This window comes from Nematolebias whitei, chromosome 3, assembly GCF_014905685.2.
Source record: "Nematolebias whitei isolate Nwh7 chromosome 3, NemWhi1, whole genome shotgun sequence".
Classification (NCBI taxonomy): Eukaryota; Metazoa; Chordata; class Actinopteri; order Cyprinodontiformes; family Rivulidae; genus Nematolebias; species Nematolebias whitei.
The window spans coordinates 40,314,114-40,329,322 of record NC_056500.1 but is presented as its reverse complement, the minus strand read 5'-3'; the positions used below and the strand labels follow the sequence as shown (position 1 = coordinate 40,329,322).

The 15,209-nt window shown below is 40.8% G+C and overlaps 1 protein-coding gene across 1 annotated transcript in view; it reads left to right on the top strand.

The window, feature by feature from the left end:
- The window catches only part of zcchc7 (zinc finger, CCHC domain containing 7), a 105,915-nt gene that overhangs the window by 55,634 nt on the left and 35,072 nt on the right, over positions 1 to 15,209 (top strand). Inside the window, exon 7 of the mRNA XM_037674339.1 lies at positions 12,138 to 12,173. Coding sequence (XP_037530267.1) covers positions 12,138 to 12,173 — 36 coding nt within the window. The remainder of the gene's footprint in view (positions 1 to 12,137; positions 12,174 to 15,209) is intronic.

The following is a 15,209-nucleotide window of genomic DNA, read 5'->3' as shown; positions in this document are numbered from 1 at the left end:
ATTGATTTTATGAGGCTGTAATAATCTCCTCTCAAGTACAATTTGCATAAATATATGCATGCATGTCCAAAAAGGCAACTTGAGGTAAGTTTTATTAATGTTGGATACGTTTCAAAGTTGGAATTAAATTCTGCTAACACAAAACATGTTTTTTATTTCTAGCTTTAAAGTGGATATTAAGGTGATTAATTTAAGTGACTGTCTGTTTAAATTTTGTATTTTTTTTTAAATAAGGGGCAGATATTATAATTTTTTCTTCTTTTTGCACTCTTTTCATTCAGAGTTTTTTTTCTTGTTGATGGTTTTGTTTGTTTTGTTTCTTTTAAATGAATGAATAAAAAAAGGCTTTAAACGTCTGCTAAGTTTATGGCATAAACAAACAGACATGTTTCTGTTTTTAGTTATTTACATTGCTTTATAATGTAGCTGTTTTTGTTTTGTTTTTTTTTTAATAATTTTTTTTTGTAATTTTCAATTCATATGAGTTTATGATTGTCTACTGTTGTACTGATAAAAATATCTGGAGGGTAAACTATATCTTGGCTGCAAGTATCAAGCTGCGAACTCCTTTGTTTTCTACAACTGATGGTGGTTGGTCATTAATTATGATGAAGTTTAGCAACTTCTCGGTAAACATTCGAGCTCCGGGGCTTCAGCTGTGTCTTCTTCTTGTTCATTCTGAAGCAGGCAGTATGATTTTGGTCAGCTGCGCTCAGTCTGCCCCTCCTCAGAGACGGGTAGACTGAGCGGGGCAGATTGGGCACGGCTGGCCGGGGTCGGGCTGTCTGTTTCAGAATGAGCAAGAGTAGCGCCCCTCTGAAGCCACAGAGGTCCAATGTCCATCGTAAAACTAACTTTACTGCTGTTTAATATGGCGCTATGGCTCTGTAGACATTGCACGTTGCTCTCTTGCTTTGTGGTGTTTCTAGTGTAAAATACTTCCACACAACGGACATGTTTAGATGAAAAATTTGTTAGCTGTTAGCCACAGTGCTGCTAACTCAGCCCTCACGTTGTAGCTGGCTGCAAACTATGAACTGGATTTCCTGAATGTGAGGCGGGTCTTATTACTCTGGGCTCATGAGACACGCCGCTGTTCAGGAAATCCATTCCATAGTTTGAAGCCAACATGCAGAGCAACTGGCAGGGAATCACATGAGGAGACATTTCATCAGACACACACATGCATCATGTATAGGAAATCTCTGCAGGTTGGATCGGAAAAATCCGATACGTAAATTATGCTGGTATTGGAGGCCGATACTGGATCGGATCGGCCCCATCCCTACTTATGACACAAACAGCTGCTCAAAATGCAAGAAACAGGAAACCAGAAGCAAGTGCTTCAAGGTTCATGCTCAATAATCCAGGTAAAAAAATCAAGCAGTGTTCAGTCAGGTCATCTGGATGGTTTCTTTTTTTGTTGAGAGAGGCTGTGGCTGCCTGGGAGGAGTCGACGGGGGTGAGAGTGGCCCACAGAAACCATCTTATCACCAACAAACTGGTTGGTATGGCTTAGTGGGGAAAACAGTTTGTATGCGACTCTTCAGATTGATGAAACCCTTCTAATGAAGGGCGAAACGTTTCTCAACAAAAAAAGAAACTGTCCAGATGGTCTGAATGAGCAGAAACAAGTGCCTGGCTGTTGGGTCTTATTTTGCAGCTGAGCTGTGCAAAGACATTACACACATTTAATCCTCAATGAGACAACACTGGAAGTAATTTTTTGTTTTTAAAATTTTTACTTTGTCTGCTCCGCTCTCATGTCGGTTTGCTTTTTTTTTTCCCAAGTATACATGACGGACACACCAAAGCTAAACTCATGCCAATCCTTCCCCCTTCCCGTTAACCCTAAACCTGCAGCTTTTGCACACGATCACATGTGGGAACAGGAGCATCCCACTTCTTTTTGTGGTGTTGGAGGTACAAAGAGGTAGGGCTGTCTGGTCCTGTGTGTAAATCTTTCAAGGCACACTTAAATGAAGGAATCTGAGCTGCATATGCCCAAAAAACAACAACAAAATAATAATTTCTGGAGTAAAAACATTTTATTGTGACAACAAACATTAGAATGTCTTGTTTAAAGTGTTTTGATGCATTACGTTTGACATCACTATTGACTATCTTCAATAAGTTTTAAATATGACAAAAACAAATTCATTTCTCCAATAAATATGTTCCAACATTGTTTTGTAGTTCTTAGTATTATTTTTGATATTACTGGCAAAATTCCTTAACATGCATAAATGATACGAGTTGAAGTCTGTTACAGGCTAGGCAACAAGTATACACCCCATGTTTGGACATGGTGATTTTTAATCTTTTTACATAAAATGTGTGTTGTTGACACACAGGATCCTTGAAGTGGTCTTTGTTGTCGTGGGATAGTACAGCCACTACAGCTTTGACTTAAGTAAGTTATATGTTGTAAATTGTAACATGAATGAAACTGCTTTCTCATCTGCAGAGCAACAATCCCTACTCCCATTCTGAAATGTATAAATTGGCATTAAATAAAACCCAAAAACCCAAACCCATCTATCACTTTCCCTCTCAGTAATAACGAGCATTTAGAGGTCAGCACACACTGATCTTTAAATTAATTGCTGCACTTCAGTAATTACAGCTCTGCTGTGTTTTTGCCGTGCTGTTTGTTCCAGGTTTGAATCTAATCACCATTAATGCTGCATCCTTTACACAAAGGTCTAGAAAGGGAAAACTGTATGGGGGCTGTCGACCCCCACCACCCCCACCCTTCCAGTCTCTCCTCTCCCTCCTTTTTCTTCAGTCAGTCATGTACCATGCTTTGTGTGATGGATGAGTAACCAGGTGAACACCAGAGGGACGGGCTACACCAGGACACACAGCCCAATTTCTCTTTTATTCTTCCTCCTTCCCTCTTTCTTTCTCACAAACTGTTTTTTATTTTTTCCCTTTTTATCATCCCCTCCCATCTGTTCTTCTTCCTCTCACTTCCAAACAGGAGCGGTCCAAAGTTGTGCAGTTCTGTAATTACCTCTTACTTGTAATGCATAACTTTTTTTGTTTCTTATACTGGCAAATTACACTGAATGTATTAGTGTGTGTGTGTGTGTATTTGTGAGAGAAAAGGAGTCAAGTCTCAGTCCCTTGGGCCTTTCTGTGTCTCTCATTAAAGACAGACGGTTGATGGAGCGCGAGTATGTCGCTCGCCTCGCCTGTCGCCCTCAACAACGGCACACTACCCTGGCGGTCTGGAGGGATAGAGCAAATGGGAGGGAGTGTGTGTGTGTGGTGGTGATGGGGGGAGTTATCGGAGGGAAGAAGATAGATGAGGGGTAGGAAAAGATGCACCTATCAAAATTTATATTACTTGGTCTTTTTATTCAAATCTACACAGATGGAATTTAGCTAGAAAAACTACATCTCTGCGCAAATTTCAGGCCAAATTAGACTCTTTGTTGAGAAGTGAATTCATGTAAAATTCATTGAAGAACTTTACAGAGTACAAGAGTGAATTAAGCACAGGCTTTTTCACAGAACGGGCTTGAATCTGAACCGTGTCTCACTCAGTTTCTCACTCAATAGGTATGTAAGTAGATAAATCTTATTGCCTGAGGCGACTGCGGCATTTTCAATTTCCCCGTGGGAAGTGGTGCTGGCTGGCAAAGGTTGTCGGAATGCTTACGGAACAGCGTAGAGAAGCCCCGGAGATAATGCTTTAGCCACAGTGGCACAAAACAACTGTCTGCTTCACTTCCTGACTGTTTGATCAACACATTATTGGAAAACTGTAAAAATCTGGGCTTTACAGCAGGGGTTGGCAACATTTATTTTTCCAAAGAGCCAAATCAAGGTATTTAAAGCAATTGGAGCTCTGCAGAGATAATTGGACAATACATTTTCTTTAAAACTGATAACCTGGAAGGCCCCCCCCCCCCCCCCCCCAAGCTTTATCTTGTGGTATAGTTGGCGTGCTACAGTTGAAACCAGAAGTTTACATAAACTATTTAAAAAGACACATATGCATTTTGTTCATACTGTCTGACGTGAAATCAGAATAAACTTTTCCTGTTTTAGGTCAATTAGGATTAACTTTTTTTTTTTTTTTCTGTTTGTAAAATGCCAGAATAATGAGTGAGAATTTTTTTAAGGCAATTTTTATTACTTTCTTCAAAGTTGAGTTTAAATACACTAAGATCACTATGCCTTTAAACAATTTGGGACATTTGATATCATGTCTTTGGAAGCTTCTGATAGGTTTATTGATAACATCAAAGTCGAAGTTTATTTATTTGTCATTTGCACAACGTGGTGGAACAAAATTGTGTACACAGGATCCCAGTTACATCCAACAAAAGTATAAATTTTAAAGATAAATAGTAGTAAGATCTAAAATATGAACTAAGGAATAGGCTAAACTAAGAATACACCAAGTATTAGTAATACAAAAACAATACACTGAACAACAGCAGCACAAACATGAGTCTGTGTGAGCAGATGAGTACGAATAAATACATCGGCATGAAATAAATCAGCAGCATAAGATCAGCAACATGGATAGTCAGCAGCACATATTAATGATCAAGTGGCATTACATTGACTTTTTTTTTCTTTTCACAGTGATAATCCTGATTAGAGATTAATGAGTCTAACAGCTTCAGGGTAGAAGCTGTTCCTCAGTCTAGTGATTCTAGACTTTATGCTCCTCAACATCCTTCCTGAGGGGAGCGGGGCAAAAAGTGAGTGTGCTGGGTGAGTGGGGTCCTTCATGATGCAGGTGGCCATCTTCCTGTATCTAGAGCTGTAGACGTTTGTGATGGTGAGGAGGCTGACTCCAACAGTCTGACTCCAACAGTTCAATCTGAGTTAATTAGAGGCACACTTGTGGGTGTAATTTAAGGAACACCTGAAACACACTGCTTTTTTATGTAACATCATGGGAAAGTCAAAATAAATCAGTCAACATATCAGAAAGAGAATTGTGGAGTTGCACAAGTCTGGTTCATCCTTGGGTGCAATTTCCAGATGCCTGAAGGTGCCTCGTTCATCTGTACAAACAATTATACACAAGTACAAGCAAGATGGACAGTCATGTCCAGCCATCATACCGCTCAGGAAGAAGCCGGGTTCTGTGTCCCAGAGAACATGCTTTGGTTCGAAATGTACAGATCAACCCAAGAACCAAAGCAAAAGACCTGGTGAAGATGCTGGCTGAAGCTGGTAAGAGTGTGTCATTATCCACAGTGAAACAAGTACTGTATCGACATGGGCTGAAAGGCCACTCTGCCAGGAAGAAGTCATTACTTCAAAAGAAACCTAAAAAAGCCAGATTAATGTTTGCGAATGCACACAGGGACAAATACCTTAATTTCAGACCACAGGTCCAACCGGGGATTGAACCCAGGACCTTCTTGTTGTGAGACAACAGTGCTAACCACTGAGCCGTCATGCTGCCACAATGACTCAAAGCATACTGCCACACTGGTTACGAAGTGGCTCAAGGATAAAAAAAAGTTTGTTTTGGAGTGGCCATCACAAAGCCCTTATGTCAATCCTATCGAAAATTTATGGGCCAAGTTGAAAAGGCATGTGTGAGCAAGGCAGCCTACAAAAACATGACTCGGTTACACCAGTTCTGTCAGGAGGAATGGGCCAAAATTCCTGCCAACTATTGTGAGAAGCTTGTGGAAGGATATCCAAAACGTTTGGCCCAAGTCATACAGTTTAAGGGCAATTGTACCTAATACTAATGAAGTGTTTTTAAACTTTTGATTTTGAAGAAAGTAATAAAAATCGCCCTAAAAAAATCTCACTCCTTTTTCTGACATTTCACAAATAGAAAATAAAAATTTGATAATCCTAATTGACCTAAAATGAGAAATGTTTATTCTGCTTTCACGTCAGACAGTGTGGGAAAAAAATGCATATGTGTCTTTTTAAATAGTGTATGTAAACTTCTGATTTCAACTGTATATGTCTTTTTAATACTCTTTAGGAACATACTTCACCACTTGCTCTTGCCGAGATCAGACGCTTTCCCATCCCCTCCCTCTCCGCTTTGCTTTGCTGCTCTGTCTGTCTGTCTGTGAAACTGCTTCTGAGCCTCTCTTGCATATCTTCCGAACCATAATTATAGACTTGTTTTGATTAGTTGATCCCTCAACTCAATTTACAACATTTCTTTGAAGAGAAGACAGGCTTTAGGCGAGCCAATTTGCCCTGTTGGCATGCACGCAGCTGGATATCTCATCGACTTGAAGACTTGATGATGTGTCTGTCTCTGCTGCCATTTGTGGATTTTAAGGATGCATATTTAATTGGATTTACGATAACTGGGTCCTGCTTTTTTGGATTTGGCTGGTTGCTGGTTGCTGGTTTTATCAACAATCAAGGAAGTCGTCGGCAGCAAATTTGGTCCTGATCACGCTGATTGCCTTTATGATGGCTTGGTTCGTGTCTAGGGTACCCAGACTCAAATACTTTGGGCAGAATGGATCAGATCTCGGGGATTTTACTCAGTCACATTCCATCGGTGTGGCCATGTAATTTGGACATTTCGGAACTGAGTGGACCAACACAGACTCAAGGTTGATGTCATTAAGTTCTGCCTGTCCCCAAAACAACTGTGTGTTTATCTGAAATTGGCTCCCTTGGCTGGCCTTGAATGCCATCTTATCTGAATTCGCCTGGAGAATGTGATCTGATGCTTATCACCCCTCCCTGAGGAATTTCCAACTGATAATTAGATGAAACCAGCTGAATAAACTTTGTGTCATCATTTCAGGACTCTTGGATTCTCATAGTTGTTATTCTTGGCCATTCCTCGACATACCTCGAGAATGTTTACGGATCTCACCGGAGGACACTGGTTAATTATCCCATCCTTATCAGAACTCTTACAGTGACCTTGAGAGCATCTTTGAACATTGCACACCGCTCTCGTCATCCCCCTCTGCAGAATGTCTACGTCACTATGTGCTTGTTTGTGTGAGGTGTTTTTAAATATCAGAGTTTTTTCTTCTCAGGCAGGAAAAAAATGTTTGATAGGAACTTTTTGCTTCCAATTCCTACATGTGTCCAGTTTCACTACTTTTTGTCTGTCTAAACAGATCTCACTTGTAAATGAGTCTTCTAGGCTCAATGTGACTTATCTGTCTAAGTAAAGGTTGAATGAATAAGATACACTGCAAACTGGCTCTTGTGACAATATGTTAGATTAAATGTGCAAAAAAACAACAACGCACATTTGCTTTTTGGAGTCCTTAAGATTCATTCTAGTTCTAGAAACATCCCTCTTCAGGGATTGCCACAGCGAGTCATCCTCCTCCATTTCTCTCTTCAGTTCAATTCAATTCAGTTTATTTATATAGCGCCAAATCACAACAAAATTTTCTCAGGGCACTTTACAGGAACATTCACATACATAAAAGCCAATTAGTAAAGTTCTCTATCTAAGGAATCCAGCAGACAAGTTGAATCTTGGCTTCGTTGCAGTCTCCCATCCTGAGCAAGCACAGTGGCAACAGTGGAAAGGAAAAACTCCCTTTAAAAGGAAGAAACCTCCAGCAGAACCAGGCTTAGGACAAGCGGCCATCTGCTTTGACCGGCTGGTTGAGAGGACAGGAAGGAGAGACAGACGAACATAGAATGGTAGGTCTAGGTATAGGTCCAGGTGTATCTGAAAGACAAAAAAAATCACATGTTAAAGATAGAAAAAATAATTACAAATACAAAACAGGTTGAGCAGAGTAAGTAAAGACAGCAGCAGAGTGAAAATTGTGGTCAGTTTGTCTCTCTGTCTGCATCCTCTGTCCTCACTCCATCTACCTCCATATTATCTCTAACTGAATCCACTCATCTCTTTGGCCTTCCTTTTTGTCTTTTTCCTGGAAGCTGCATTTCTAACATCCTTTTGCCAATATAACCTCTGTCCCTCCTCTGGACATGTCCAAACCATCTCAGTCAGGCCTCACTAACTTTATCTCTGAGTCGTTCAACCTGTGCTGTACCTCTGATGATTTCATTACTAATCTTATCCATCTTTGTCACCCCTAAGGAGAATCTCAACAACTTCCTTGTGGCCAGTTCCAGTTCTGTCTCCTGTCTTTTTGTCCATGGCTCTTTCTCCAAACCATACAACATAGCTGGTCTCACCATTGACTTGTAAACCTTTCCTTTGACCTTTGCCACCCTTTTGTCACAAATCACTCCTGCAACTTGTCTCCAAACATCCCATCCTGCCTAGATTCACTTTTTCACCTCTGTCACATTCCCTATTTTTCTGGACACTAGACCCCAAGTACTTGAAGTCCTGCACCTTTGTGACTTCTGCTCCTTGTAGCCTCACTGTTCCACCAGCCTCCTTCTCATTCACACACCTGTATTTGAATCTTTCTTACTCTAGCTGACTTTCATTCCTATTCTTTCAAGAGCATACCTCCACCTCTCTAAGTTCACAGATCACAATTCATTCAACTTTTATTTAGACATCATCATCTGCAAACATCATAATCAATGGGAATTCCCACCTGACCTCATCTGTTAGTCTGTCCATCACCAGAGCAAACAAGAAGGGGCTCAGAGCCAATCCTTGATACAATCCCACCTCCACCATGAAGCTATCTGTCACTCCTACAGCACATCTCACCACTGTCCTGTTGTCCTCATACATGTCCTGTCATCCTCATACATGTCCTGCTGTCCTCATACATGTCCTGTCAACCTCATACATGTCCTGCTGTCCTCATACATGCCCTGTTGTCCTCTTACATGTCCTGCTGTCCTCATACGTGTCCTGTACCAGTCTTCTCTCCTATTCCAGATTTGTTCATGCAATACCACACCACGTCCCTCGGCACCCTGCCATATGCTTTTTGTAAATCCACAAAGACACAATGAAGTTCTTTCTGACCCTCTCTGTACATCTTCATCAGCATCCTCAAAGCAAATATGGCATTTATGGTGCTCTTTCTCGGCATGAAACCATACTGCTGCTCACAAATTGTGATTGTGAAATTGATGTGAGATTGTGACGAAGTGAAGAGTCAACAAGTCTGCTTGCTTCCTTCCTTTGAAAACTTCTACTAATTGACTTTTGCATTTACAGTATGCTAATGTTTTTGTACAGTGCCCTTAAACAACTTCTGTTGTGATTTGGCACTATACAAATAAAACTAAATTGACATCCTGATGCATGCTCAATAATCCAGGTAGAAAAATCCAAAAAAGTTCAATCTGGTCCTCTGGACATTAAAAAAAAAACTAAATTGAATTGAAATTGTCACCTTTTCACTGAACTGATTTTCAGATCTAGTTCAGATTCAAGCCCATTCTGTGAAAAAGCCTGTGCATATATCTCTCTGGTACTCTGTAAAGTTCCTCAATTAAATTTTGGATTTCATTGAAATGAAATTGTAAATGTATTGTCTAGCTTCCATAACTCTCTTCCATATCTTCATTGTGTGACTCATCAACTTAAGTCCCCTGTAGTTGCTACAACTCTGTACATCAGCTTTGTTCTTAAAAACGGGCACCAGTACACTTCTTCTCCATTCCTCAGACGTGTTCTCACCCTCAAATATACCATTGAATATTTGAGTCAAAATCTCACTGCCATTTCCAAACCTCCGCTGGTAGGTCATCGGGCCCTACTGCCTTCCTTAGGGCTGGGTACCTTTCTAAAAAAATCTGTATTGGTACCGGTGTCGGTACCTTCACTTCAGTGTCAGTTCCTGGACAGTTCTTTTTTGGGTACCAATTTTGTAATTAATATTCATTCTAACAAAAATAAAATTATGTTACACATTACAGTACAAATTGTGATTTTTATTTTTTAACTTAGGTATTTCTCTATTCCAAGCAGTTTTCTTACATAAAAATAAACAAATAATTTTCAGGTCAAAAGAACAGTTTCAAACCAGTGACACGTCAGTGTCTAATGCTCACTGCTACACACTGAGGACCTTTTCACTTAACAGTTTTTCTTCAGAAACAACATGTCTGCTTTCTCTGGACACAAACAAGCCTACTCCTGGCTGATGGTGTCTCCAGCAGTAGAAAATGTTGACTCTGAGGGTGTGGATGATGCTTGTTGCACACACAGATACCTGGTTACCAGTTTAACAGCATTGGCATAGTGTCCCTCACATTCCACCAGCTGGTCACTGGATTCACTGAGCTTAGGGCTGATACATACATCTGCACCTCTGTGTCTCTACCTGAATCTTCTCTGTGGTTCTCTGGGGTTTAGTGCTCTTATCTTCTCCCTAATTGACATTAGAACACAAAACATCAACAATAACACGGTGTGTTCTTATTGCTCAAAAAACATTATTTAGGCTGAGAGATAAAAGCTTAACTGGTCAACAGCATCCTTTAAAGTTAACTTAGCTCCACCATGCAGCCTCCACTGTAGTTAAAAGCAGCAAACTTTTAACAAAAAAGTATGTTTGTGACTGTCCTGTGGCCCCCACCTCACTTTTCTTTTGTCTGTCCTCCTCACATCTGGGCCAGAACCTCCTGTGAGGAGAACATAAACAGTGAACATTAGTGAACTGTTTAAGCAGCTGACTGTATGGATGAGCACATTTTTACAAGCTTTATCTGTTACTGTCAATCTTTAGTTAGCTTCTGATTTTAGCTAGATACATAGATACCCATAAAATAAATTTACACACTAATATCTTAAAGTTAGCGTTACATGGATTCTAGTTTAATTCACCGCGATGCACGTATTAAGCTGCAGTAACGTTAACAAACGTAAACTTACAAGCTGAAGTCCCAGACACAGTTCCGTCCTCGGAGTTCTTTGATGAAGAGGAGTCCAGTCGTGGAGATAATGAATCAGGCGTCCATGCTCTCTAACACTCACAGGCTGACTTTAATGCTGAGAGGAGGGGGGGAGGCTGCTGTCCTCCTCTCTCCTCGCAGAAAAACACAGAACAACTTTCTGCTCATAAATTAAAACTGTTCGACAACACACGCGCTGCACACGTGAACCACATCTGTGGGCATCACCAGCACCATAGACATACATTTTACATAGATTAGGTACGGCAGCTCTATACAGCTCTGGGTGTAAACACGTAGTCTGTTTGTCATATGTCTGGTGTTTTACCTGCCTGCGTACTGAAACCACGTGACACGTTACAGCCAATACTGAAACTTTACATCGAAAAAAGAGTGACGTTTCAATCCATACACCGACCGGTGGGTGCAGTTCAGTCGGTGCCATTTAAGAACCTCGGTTCGGTACTCAGCCCTAGCCTTCCTCTTCTTCATTGTTTTTAGAGCTTTATGAACTTTATCCTCCCTGACCTTTCCCATTTCCTGGTCTACAGTTTCTATGACCTCTACTCTTCTTTTCCTTTCATTCTCTTCATTCATTAGCTCCTCAAAGTACTCTTTCCATCTTCCCATCACACTCCTCACATACTATTCCTATCCTTTCCAGCATGAGCCCTCTGTCTTGCCAATTGGTACAAGTCCTTCTCGCCCTCTTTAGTGTCCAGCCTCCGATACAACTCATCCATCACATGTCTTCTGCTTTGCCTTGGCTACCTCCCTCTTTACTCTACATTGCATCTCCTTATATTCCTGTCTCCTCTCTTCTGCCTTCTCACTGTCATATTTCTTCTTGGCTATCCTCTTTCTTTGGATAACTTCCTGCACTTCACTGTTCCACCACCAGGTTTTCTTATCATCTTTTCTCTGTCCAGATGACACACCAGGTACTTTCCTACCTGTGTCTCTAATTACTGTTAGTAGCCCAGTCATCTGGAAGTTCTTTCTTACCACCCAGAGCCTTTAACAGGTCCAACTTTAAAACATGTTTAGCCAATCTTTACTAAAAGATTTTACACGCATTTGTCTAAGATATTTAATTTAGACTTCCTTAAGTTTCAGTGACAGAATGGGTTTTTTTCTTATCTTTTTTCTATCAACTTATTTAAAAGTTGTTTTCTGTTTGCTTAAGGTTCTTGGGAGCCAGATGTAGCTTGTCCAAGGTCTCGGGCCAGTCCTCGGGTTAGCTTTAGGAAGAGATGCAGGAATGTTTCTGTGTGCCTCTAAAATAATGTTCATGATTTTAACAGTGCTTTAATATCCATTTGATGTGAATTATACTACATTAAAATGCGTTTTTCCTCTCCTTCCAGGAATGTCCAGAAACCTGGAGACAGTACAACAATATGGTGAGTATCTATTCATTTAGTCAACTTTGTCAAGCTCCACTGCTCTTACATTCACCTGACCACTGCTTCACGTGTTCATGTTTTAATCTCTGAAGTAGATTTTAGTCTTTTAAGACTATGCAGTTTTAGTTTATTATATTGATGTTCTAACGTAATGATAATCTATTTTATTTTTAAATGTATGTCAAACCTAAAGACACATTGATACAATTGGGTCTTCTCTACCTCCCATGAGTCATTCACAGATGAACGAGTGACACATGAGTGACTGATATTGTGATTGTTGGAGGCCGGAGGGTAGCAGAGTGCTAAGTTATTAATGCCGGGGGTTGTTGGCCATGGGAATTACGGGAGCACTAAGTTACTAATGCTAGGTTGAAGCTACTTATCCCAAGGTGACCGGTCCTTGACAGCAGTTTCTGCTCCCCAACTATTAGCGGAACTTGGGGACAAGGTGCTCAATTCTGTTGACAGGGCAGTTCGCCCTCCTTGGATAATAGTAGGTGCAACAATGTGCATATATGTAAACCGGCCACCCTTATTATTTGAAGAAACTATGCTTTCAGGTTTTTATATTGCTTAAAAATATAGCTTCCTCAAATGATTGGGGTGGCCCAAGATTAATTTAGAATGGCCATGACCACCATTGGCCACCCCATTGCTCCTCCATTGTGCTTGGTGGTGGATAATATTGCTTTCACCAGGATCTGTCGCTCTGCGCTGCCTTGGACAAACAAAAATACATAAATAAATGAACTGCCTCTGTTCTTCTCCACTGTGTAACTCCTACCCATTTGAATACCTTGACCCAAAAATATTAAGGTTTACTTGCAATCCCTGTTCAATTTTAGTCCAGAAAAACGCTCCTCTCCATTACGTCACAAATTTTGCTTACAAATTTTTATTATAGGACACATTTAACTATTAAATCAGGAAAAACGTGTGGGTTTTTCAGTTTTTTATTTTTCTGATCTGTTTCCATGACTTTACAATGAGTAGCTGTGACAAAGAATTAGTTTAAATTGGATTTTAAACACTTTATGAGCAGCCTTTCACTAAGCTATTATTTGTTCTTATTTCTTTAGTAGAATATTTGAAAAAAACAAGATTTTGGCATCAACCTTGATTTCAGGTCGTTTTCACACCAGATAGTCAGGTAGACTTGGTTCGGTTCGGGTCCAATATTCATGACATTTTGTTTACATTTGAGCTGGTGTGTTTGCATTCACACTGCACTGTGCAGTCGAGTCAGGGTTAGGTTAGGGTTAGGGTTAGAACAATATCCTATCATGGATACAAGAGCTGGACAGAAAAAGAGTGGAAAAGAAGACAAAGTAAAAAATAAAAAGAATGCCTAAAGAACTGTTGATCAGGATCACTTTAATAGATTACAAAAAAGTCTAAAGTATTGAAAACTCAATGAAAAATAATAATGAATATGCATTAAAACAGTAGGACAATACAGCATGTACTACAAGTGTTTCCATTAGATTACTCTCTTACCACAGTGGTTCCAATTAAAGCAGAGAGATGGGAACCAACAAGACCTGATTGTGGATGGACAGACTAAGCCTGTAGCTTTCTAAACCCAGCTTACGTTAAAGCCAGTGACAGACTTTTTTATGTTCTTTACTTCATGCAGAATACGTCTAATCAGACACAAAATCTATCAAATCTAACCACACACGTCTGACAGAAGAGAGCATTCAGCTTCTAACAAACTGGTCAAGTAAATGGTGTTTTATTCACCCGTACTTCATTCTGTTCATAATTTAATGCTTAAACCTTTTTTTTTTTTTTTTTTTTATTGTTTGCCTGACTACACTGCAGTTCTTATATTCAACCCCCACACCACCTCAAAAAAAAAAACAAATGCCAAAGAAGATGGAAGTCTTTTTATGTGCTTTATGCTTGACCTATGTGTGTGTGTGATGTTAGTTTGTGTGTGTGTGTGAGTGTGTGTGTGTGTTTACAATGTGTCAGAAAGTTGAAAACTGTGACACTCACATGGGCCACATGTCAGCAGGGAGGCATTTGCCTATTTGAGAAAGAATCTGTGTGTGTGTGTGTGTTTATCCAAAGCTTGAAAGTACTTTTCCAGGCTTGGTGTGTGTGTTTGTGTGCGTGTGTCTGAGTGAGGGGGTGATATAGACCTCAGCCTAAGAGAAAAGAGCAGCTTGTTTGTCAATTAAAAGACGTGATAAAGCATGAAATGGGCTGCCAACACCACGCGGGACGAGGCGGCGAGGAAGAAGCAAGAGGAGTGTGTGTTTGCATATATCTTGGCGTGCACTTTGCATGTGTGTGTTGGCGGAGGTCTGTCACTCTCCTCTATGGAGATTAATTAGCAGGGGCTGTCTAATGAAAAGGCAGCATCGTTAGCGCGGGGTAGCGCGGTGGGAGAGATGGGGAGGAAGAGGAAGGAGGAGGGAGCGGGACAGAGAAGTTCCAGGGGAGACGCTGGCAGGGAGGACGGCGGCGGAGTTTAATTGTTGCTCGTCTTTCAGTGGAAGACGCTCATTCGCTTCGGTTTCACTCAGAACCACAGATGAGGAGACGATGCAGACGAGAGTCTGTGGTTGCTCGAGGGTGAAAATGTGTTTTTGTTTTTTTGTGTGAATGCTGTGTGTTTGTGCTTTAACGGGTGGAGGATTGTGACCCAGGTCTAATTGAAGTATTTAAGCCATTTAAGCACAGGGAACAGAAGGTCGTTACAGATCCAAACTGGCATGGGGGTTAGGGGCACACACACATACACATGCGCACACACACATGCACACACACACATGCGCGCACACACAGGGCTCCTTCTGTTTAAGAAAGCCTCATTTTATTCATGATGCTGCTTATGACCCTGAACTCCCCAATGTGTGTGTGTGAATGTGTGTGCGCTCACTTTGGGAGATGAGACTCTGTCACCTTCCGCTGGGCTCAGCCAGGTGTGAAAAGGCATTCTGTCAGACCTCCCTGCTACCGGGTCCATTTATCCTTCGTGTGTGTTCGTGTTTGTGTGTGCTCGGTCCGTTTATCTTCCGT